At 36.8% G+C, this 9,181-nt stretch overlaps 1 protein-coding gene and 1 pseudogene across 1 annotated transcript; both read right to left on the bottom strand.

The window, feature by feature from the left end:
• Positions 1-697: 697 nt before the first annotated feature.
• Positions 698-3,225, bottom strand: LOC106098525 (uncharacterized). The gene is made up of 5 exons (XM_013273882.3): positions 3,034-3,225; positions 2,756-2,828; positions 2,614-2,664; positions 1,561-1,722; positions 698-934 (listed from the first exon to the last, which is right to left on the bottom strand). Exons 1-5 carry the CDS (start codon positions 3,187-3,189, stop codon positions 726-728), a joined length of 651 nt encoding a protein of 216 aa, XP_013129336.1. The 5' UTR covers positions 3,190-3,225; the 3' UTR covers positions 698-725.
• A 2,411-nt stretch (positions 3,226-5,636) lies between these two features.
• Positions 5,637-8,865, bottom strand: LOC100694612 (tripartite motif-containing protein 35-like; annotated as a pseudogene).
• Between the last annotated feature and the right edge of the window lie 316 nt (positions 8,866-9,181).

Genomic DNA, 9,181 nt, shown 5'->3' with positions numbered 1-9,181 from the left:
TCTGAAGGTCTTTCATTGGCTGCTTTTTCACTCATTTTCAATGCAATCCCTGTATCTGACAGAAAACCTGAACAGCAGTTGAGGGAATGGCAAACTCAGGTGCGTGACGCTTAACGATGGTGATCATGATAATATGACAACAACAGTGACCTATAAATCATCCAACCAACATCCAAAGAAGAGCTTGGAATTCAAGAAGCCTGGAGAACTATTCCTGAAGACTACTTATAGAAATCACAAGCAAGCTTGACTGAGAGAGTGCAGACTGTGCTGAAGAATACAGGTGATCACACCAAATATTGACTTTATACAGACTCTGTTTTTGCCTTATATGCTGTATTTCTATGTATGTTTGCATGTCTTAATAAACATACTAATGCAAACTATAAAGAAATGAGGGGTGGCTCAAGACTCCTACACAGCATGATATGTTAATGATAAAGAACACGGGGAAAAACTGTTTCATGACTTATTTGCAAACACAATGCTGCTCTTTCTGCAACAGCACAGTAAGTGGTTTGTGTCCAGACACAGACACATCTTCCCATCACATAGAGTTGTGCTCCACTCTAAAACTTGCTTTATCCAAGGATATTTTTACATAATAGAAGAGTATTGTGAAATGTACATGGTATATACCCTGACACACCCTGACACACAGGAAAACTGTCTTTAAATGCACCATCTGCCATAATTGTTGTCTTGTTTTAATTATGTCTATTTAATTATCGCACAAGTCTTTGAGTGTCATTGTCACCATCAGGCTCTCGTTGTCTACAATAGCAAAAAGATATAAAGAGCAGTGCTAACAGGATATAGGTCACGTTGGTGAACCAAAATGCGAACAGGTAGAGCGTCTTGTTGCAGTACACATCAGGCTGTGTCATATTCTTGTTGTAGTTGGGTTCATAAATGGAGTAGATGACTATATTACCTGGAAGAATATAAAAAATGATCTCAAATTAGAATGAGAGTGATGGACCTGCACGGCCTCTAGATAAATGCAGAACTGGCTTCAAGCTTTTTTCAAAATGCTGCTGTAATTTATTTTAAAAATCCAAAAAATTTTGGAAATCCAAGGAACAACAAGAACAATTTATTTCAGTTAAATGTGTTAGTTAAATCTGTTCAGTGTAATTTTAAATATGAGGGCACATAAATCTTAGTGCAAGTGAGGGAGGTCATTGTTAGGTAGAATAATCCAAACAGACCAATCAGAGAGCGAGCTTCAAATCAACAGTCTGGAGCTTTGTCAAAAAGAATGAATGCACTGAGCAGCTCAGAAACACCAAAATGCCTGAAAGAGCAAAGAAGACAACTAAAGTGCTAGATGACAGAAACATCTAACCAAGTCAAGGAACTAGATGTTCCTTGACTTGGGGTTTAATTTTACATATGTGACCTTGTTATTTAAAAGGTTTGCTCATGGTTTTGTCTCCCTGTACTCACAAGGAAAATCTCCAGGCCTTGTAGTGAAATTCTCATTTTTTCAAACTAATCATCTTGTTATTTACTTTTCCTGCTCTGTTTACTTTGGTGTTAGAAAAATTTTAACTTTACCTGCAAGTAACCAGCAACACAGGAAGATGATGGTCATGGACCAGCAGACAGTGTTGCACCAGTTGTACCATAAGCTCAGTGCCAGGAAGACCGGTATGATCCCATACAGGGACATGTAGAAAGGGATAAAAGTCTGTCTGGGACAGTTATAGAGTCCTGAACCTATGGGGCACAAAAATAAAGAAAACGAAAACACAGCATCTGAAATATTATTTGGCTTTTCAATCATTTTTGTGACACGTCTCGATGCATGGTCAGTCATCCAGGAAAAAATCCCAAAAGTTGATTCCGTTCATGTGGACGTAGCGCTTTCAGTGGGAGAAACATTTCCTCAGTTATTCAAGTGGCTTCTTCAGTCTCAGCTGACTGCAGGTTTCCCCAACCTTATAAACAATACATTTGCACAGTAACTGAAATTAGCACCACTGAATGAACAATAGGCTGGGAGGTCAGTTCCTTGCTCCATTGGGAACAACCTCTGGTGAAGCGGATGGCACAACACAGAAGAGCTGCCTCGTCAGGCCAGGACTTCGCAGTCTATTTACACCTACAAGCCAGTGGACACTCTTTCAAGGATGTACACATCCTGGACAGGGAGGAACGCTGGGTTGAGCGCGGAGTCAAGGAGGCCATTTACATGAAATACATACACTGTAAATAATTGTGAATAGCTTTGTAATCTTTCAAAGGTCTCATCTTAGCACCAGACACACAAGCTGACTTATACTCACTAAGTAATTCCCCAACTCTCTGTGAATGGTACTCATGGCCATTGATCAGTGATTGTTGATCAGTGATCATGATATTAATAATCAAGTGACTGACCTCCCAGCCCATTGTTCCTTCAGTGGTGCTAGTTTCAGTTATTGTGCAAATTTACTGTTTATAAGGTTTGGGGAAACCTGCAGTCAGCTGAGACTGAAGAAGTCACTTGGATGAGTGACGAAATGTTTCTCCCACTGAAAACACAACCTTTTGGGATTTTTGTGACATATAAAAACACATTCGTATGAATCTGATCTGAACATTGCAATAACAGTATCTCTTGCTTACCAAGTATTCCTTGAGCAACAAACGTGAAGGAGAAAATGACCAAGGTACATCCTGAAGGAGGCAGATACAGCGCTTTGTCAGTCACAAATAGAAGTGTGCACCATCTGCACATGTGCAAAGATTTTCAACGTCGCTCCCTCACCTATTATTATGTTTCGTAGTCCACACATGAATTGTGGTCTCTGACTCCCTGGCATGATAACTATTAGTCGAACCTACAAAGACACAAAGATAGCCACGAGATAACCTCCAGCTGTTAATATTTGTCTGTCTGTGAATGTTTTTCCATCTTCAACCAGGTACTGAATTTTATCATTTACAATTTAAGGAAATGCCCATGAACTTCCTTTCCTGTGTTAAAATAATTAGCAAATTAAAGTGTATTATGTGAAAGCATTAAATAGATTGTTACAGACCGACCTTTTTGTGTGTCTGACCGGACACATTTGAAGATACAGAAAAGGACTGTTGCAAGTACGTGGCCACATACACAGCAATGTGCGCATGATATTGTTTCAACTTCCTCTTACACTGTTGCACTTTAATGCTTGTTCTCTTTTCGCCTGCCCTTCCCATTACAGTTATATCATGTAATCATAAGTAAGTGAAGCCATTTACTCGGTAATTATAAATTTGAATCACTTTTACATAAAGCAAATAAACAATAAAAAAAATCTGTTTTAGTTTATTTTCTTGTTTGTTTTTGTATTTTTAAGTAAATGTGAGCTACAGCTCAGGGTTTGCAGAAAATTCACTGTATTTTTTTTCCAGTGTTAGTTTTCAGTTTTCCAAAGGTCTATATTGCATTCACTGATCAGAGCAAAACCGTAAACACCCGCTGACAAATGTCTCTGAAAACCCCAGATACTTATGAGAGTAGGCCATGGTTCTTCTTTTCTAACTGATAGTTTTACTCCTCAAAGACGTTTCCATCAGCCTCCTCTCGTATTCGCATAAACATTGTTGTAGACAGAGTATAAGAGCACTCCCTGTGCCGGACGAGGTCTTATCTGCTTCTTGTGAAATACATGCCCTATTCTCAGTTTCAACACCACTCTGTTTTTTTCTTTATAATTTAATTTCACTGATGGTTGAGTGTAGAAGAAAATCATGTCAAAAGGCAAAAAAGGATATATATTAATAATGAAAAGAAAATGAATAATGTTGAGAAAATTTGTTATTCGAGATTCAGTCATAACAATTAATCACTGCATGATGTAGAGGCATTAGGAGGACATCTAGTGGCCTTCAAATATTACTGCAGGCGATTCCTTGCCCCACAGGGTAGAAGTGTGTTTTCTCATAGAGAAGCAAAGCAAAAAGATAAAATAAAATAAAATAAAATAAAATAATGATCATCAATGATCAAAGCTGCTGTCTCAAAACAACAAGAACCAATCAACAACAGGTTGTCCTGTTGTCCTAACTCATTTTATTTATTTACTTACTTACAATTAAAAAAAGAAAAGAAAGAAACAGCATGGATATTGGAAAATAAATAAAATCACACATTTAATAACACAAAATCTATACGTTTGTTAAACAGGGAAGATCATGATCATTTATTCTGCTATGATGAGTCATCTGTATGAATTGTTCATTGTAGGATTTCTCTAACAAAAGATCAAAAACTACATGTTGCTGTATTAACCTACATTAAATGTATTATGTTCTGTATAAAAGCACACATGAAAATATTAGTATAATATTTGGTCTGTTGTTTGCTTATGACTTTATTACAGCCAGCATCATTATTATTAGTAGTAGTATATGTCCATTATAGTTTGATATATTTGATATGATCGTTGTATTTTTACTCAGTTGTATATAGCATTTGTATTCTATTTTTATCTTATTGTACATTTTATTCTATTTTATTCTACTGTATATAGTATTTTATTTTATTCTATTCTGTACAGTTGTGTACTGTATTTATTCTTATTTTATTTTATTCTAATTTTTGCTTCATAACTTTTGCACTGTCCACTTCCTGCTGTGACAAAACAAATTTCCCACGTGTGGGACTAATAAAGGTTATCTTATCTAATCTTATCTTATGTCATTACCACTTTTACAGAGTGGGACACATGTTTGCTTTGAAATTCATATGATACAGGACTGTATTTTGTGTGAACTCTCCCACCAAACACTTCACCTTTTTGATAGGATGGTGAAGATTTTGTCAGATTAACGTTTTGTTTTTGTCCTGCAGTGAACAACAGAGATGTTGTATCATACTTGTGTCTCATCTAGTAATGATGTTCATGTCTAGTTCAGCCTGTTCTAATACTCAAAGGTCACCTTTGACCACACATATGTGGGTGACCATGCTAACATGACCCTGACCCCCTCCAGAAAAAGAAGAAAAAGCAGCATGTACAGTACAAAGGTGTCGTTCTTCTGTTCTTCTTTGTGTGTTTCTAAACTTTAAAATCATGATGAGATTCACATATTTAAAATGAGGGAGTTCACAGTATTACAAACTGCAACTAACAAGCAGAGTGACCAAGTGTCAGCTGCTTTCAAAATGTTCAGTGTTTTCATCATAACATCTTCAGTCAGTTTTGTAAACTGACTGAAGATGTTTTTTTTTTCTTTGTCAAATACAGCAGGTGTCCAAAAAGAAGAAAAGAAAGGAGAAAAGAAAACACCCACATTATTGTTAGTGTTTCTTTCACTGAAACAACCAAATGATGAATCAGTCAAATAGTTATTTAAATAGTTTTTGGTCAGTCATAGTCACTGTGATTTGGAGTGACCACCAGAAAAGTTTCAGATCAGGCCCTTAACCTTAAATGACAAGAAATGAATACATGATTGTTCTGTGTTTCAGTCATCAGCAGTTCATGTTGTACATTTCTTTTACTCTAAGAAGTATTTCAGTGATTTCTCACATAGAAAGAAATTGATGGAATTGATCAAAGATTGAAAGACTAAAAGAATACATTCACAATCATTTACACAAAAATTAAAAATAAACCAAAAAAAAAAAAAGAAAATTACTGAGATCTCACTGAACTATGATGAAAACTCCCTTAGACTGTTTTGGCATCTGCTGCTTTTCAAATATTAAACATGTCTCAGTTAAAGTGTCTCTGTGAGTGTAGATGTGAGTCATGTCTTCAGGGTCACAGTCTGACCAACAACATCTGTATATTGTCTATTGTTATATTAGAAACACCAAATGTCTAACTTTGGTAAAGCAGGATATTCTTCCTTCCTGTTAACTAAGCCTGTAATTCTATTAACTTTTATTTATATGATGCTAAATCAGAACAACATTCACCTTAAGAAGTTTTATATTGTAAGGGAAAGACCCTACAATAATACCAAGAAAACAGAGAAAATCCCAACAGTCATATGACTCTCTATGATTTTGGGCTTTGGCAACAGTAGGAAGGAAAAACTCCCCTTTAGCAGGAAGAAGCCTCCAGCAGAACCAAGTTCAGGGAGCGGGCAGCCATCTGCCACTTGTAGTCAGAGTAAAAACAAATAAAAGAACAAACATAATCAAACAGAAAGTCTAGTCAGAGACATCAGCAGTTCATCAGAAATTAAACAGAGACTGTTTGTGCAGCCCTACACATAAACTACATGAAGTGTCCTCCTCTTACTTTCCCTTTTATCTCTTATTGCCACTTTGGATTTCTTCTGTACAATAATATTAATCCTCTAGTTCCGTTTCCTCAGATTAGATGCTTTATTCTCTTATATGCTACATGTGTTTCTCTAACTTTAGGAAAATGTGTTATGGTGTTATCAATAAAATGACAGTTTAAATAGAAAGTTCAGTGTCAATGTCCTTCTGTGTTTACAGACACATCAGACTGCAGCCAGGCTTTGATATATTTTACTGACAGAAAAAAAAACAGGAGATTAATGAACTTGTTTTGCTGATATTTTACTTGGTCATCAGGTGAAAAACGCCATTTACAAGACTAAATCCTGAATGTGCTGATGTGTGTTTCACATCTAGAACATGAACGAGTCTGAAAACACTGAATACACAGCAGCTCCAAGTGGGAAAAAAAGATCATGGGGAAAAAAAGCATGAAATATTAATATATTATAATAACATATTAATATATATGTTAATAATATCAAAAATAGACGATAACATGATTAACCTGAAGATGGATAATTGCAACGATTGCAATGATTATGTGGCAAAAATTACACATATTTGCTCATATGCTCATCTTAGGTGTCTTTTTTTTAAAATCGTTTTCTGTTGGTTTATTCACAAAAGAAAAAAGAAAAAAGGTCAAGGTTATTATCAAGGTTACTACAAAAAATTGTTTAATTTAAAAAAAAGTATCTACACTTATTAAGAACAAAAATACTGAAAATAATTGAGAAGACTGAAACTAATAAAAAACAACAACAAAAAAATTAAACTAAATTGAAACAATTTTAAAACAAAAACTTGACTGAAATGAGCAAACCCAGGCTGGAAACTAAAATAAATGAACTCTAACAACAAATAATCAGTCTAATATTCAGATAATATGTCTTATATATATTGTACATTGACATTTCCATTTATCCTTATGGGATATACTGTATTTAAAAACAATATAAATAAAACTGTCAAAAAAGTTCTTAAGGACTAGGAAAAAAAAATCACGCCGACCTCATCGTTGTTTTCAATCAAATCTCAGCGTGAAAGATTTTGATATCAGACGTTCTGGCGTCTCCTGCCTTTCCAATACTGAAATATGGGAAGAGTTTCTCAGTGAAAGTGTCTCTGTGAGTGTAGATGTGAGTCATGTCTTCAGGGTCATAGAAGGACACCTCCCCCCTGTCATAGTCCAGCTGGACTCTGATCCTCTGGAGACTCTTCTTCAGTGTGAGTCTGACCATCACCATTAGTGTATTCTCCAGTCTGACGCTCTAAACACCAGATTCCAAATTCTGGTGATGCACAAGGTTCATTCTTATCAGCTGACTCTTTAATTAAACCTACAATCCAGTCAGGATGGTGTCCCACCTCCACCTCCCAGCTGTGTTTCCCTGAGCTCAAGCCCTCAGAGCCAAAAAGAGTACAATACTTTGTGTATCTCTCTGGATTATCAGGAAGCTGTTGCTTTGTGTCTCCACGCCTCACACTGGTCAGATCATCAGACAGATAGAGACAGCAGTTTGCAGTGTTTGGGTCCAGAATGACAGGACTGAAGTGGACCTTCTCCTTCATCTTCTCCCACACTCTGAAGGACAGGTTGCCCAGGTGTTTGGCCACATCTATCAGTGCTCCTGAGACCAGCTGTGGATCTGACACTGAGCTCTGGGCTCTGGCTCTCCTCTGAGTGTCTTTATAACTGCTGAGGAATGGCACGCTGTGTTTCTGCAGCTCTTCTTCAACAGCAGAGATGCTGTCTGACAGAGAGGAGATCTGCTCCTCAATCATCTTCATCTCTCTGCTGATAGTCCTCCCCTTCTGCTCCTCTTCCTCCCTCAGAGCTGCCAGTCTGGACTCCTCTTCCTCTTTCAGGAACTGCTGGAGCTTGTTGAACTCTGCTCTGATCTGCCTCTCTGTGGACAACAGCTGCTTCTTCATGTGTTCCCTCATTTCATTGTATGTTTCCTCCACTTGTTTGTATGTGTTTCTCTTGTCCTGCAGAGACTTTAAGTCAGATTTCAGCTGCTCTTTCAGGTCACTGACTGCTTCTTCTACAGGAACCACTTTGTGACTCTGGTGGAGAGAAAACTCACACACAGGACACACAGCTCTGTCTTCATCCTCACAGCACCAGTAAGGGACGTCTGGATGTTTAACACACACCACCTCCTCCTTCTCTTCCTCCTTTTCTTTTTCTGTCTCACGTGAGCTCTCACTCTGCCTCTTAGCAAAGGAGTCAGCAAGTTCTTTGAGAGAAACGTTTATAGATGTTTCATCCCTTGAAGATTTTGTTTTACAAATCGGACAGTTTTTGTTTTTAGCTTGTTCCCAGAATTTCTGCAGGCAGCTTGAACAGAAGCTGTGGCTGCAGCTCAGAGACACAGGATCTCTGAACATCTCTGAACACACATGGCAGCTCAGGAAATTTTCTACGATTGCAAGTTTCTCAGTCATTTCCACTGATTTTCAGATATTTTAGTTTAGTTTATAACAAAACTCACCAAAACAAAGTCCTTTTCAGTTATAATCCAGTCACTGTCAGTTCGTCAGTTCAGATCCCAGCATTCAAAAATGTCTCTGTTGTGATAAAGAAGTAAGTTTCATTTTCTCTGTAATGGGTGGAACTGATAGTAATGAACCTATCATTTGACTCAGTCCCCACTAGATGTTGCCATTTCTTTGTTATAGATGTTAAAGGAAAATTCCATGCTAAAGAAGAACCATGTGAAACTGTGGTGAAATTTTAAGTGTCACTATATAAATTATGCTACGATTTTGGCTAAACTGATATATATTTAAGAATTTTTAGCTCTTCTTCTCAGAGGTCCATTGTCTTTTTTGTTAATTGCTTGTAAACCAAAAGAATCAAACAAGAACAAATCCTATGAATTACATTTTCCTTTCTATGCATAATGTGTCTCTGTTGTAAAAATATATTTAAAAAATAGC

Source organism: Oreochromis niloticus, linkage group LG3, assembly GCF_001858045.2.
Source record: "Oreochromis niloticus isolate F11D_XX linkage group LG3, O_niloticus_UMD_NMBU, whole genome shotgun sequence".
Taxonomy (NCBI): Eukaryota; Metazoa; Chordata; class Actinopteri; order Cichliformes; family Cichlidae; genus Oreochromis; species Oreochromis niloticus.
The sequence above is the reverse complement of the archived record's forward strand: the minus strand, read 5'-3'. Positions and strand labels throughout refer to the sequence as shown.

Bases quoted from the DNA above. Each gene is read 5' to 3' on its own strand.
- LOC106098525 (XM_013273882.3), bottom strand. From the start codon at position 3,189: ATGGGAAGGGCAGGCGAAAAGAGAACAAGCATTAAAGTGCAACAGTGT. The intron at 2,829-3,033 runs GTCGGTCTGTAA...GTGTCTTTGTAG, and splicing joins CCGGTCAGACACACAAAAAG to GTTCGACTAATAGTTATCAT. The intron at 2,665-2,755 runs GTGAGGGAGCGA...TGCCTCCTTCAG, and splicing joins ACTACGAAACATAATAATAG to GATGTACCTTGGTCATTTTC.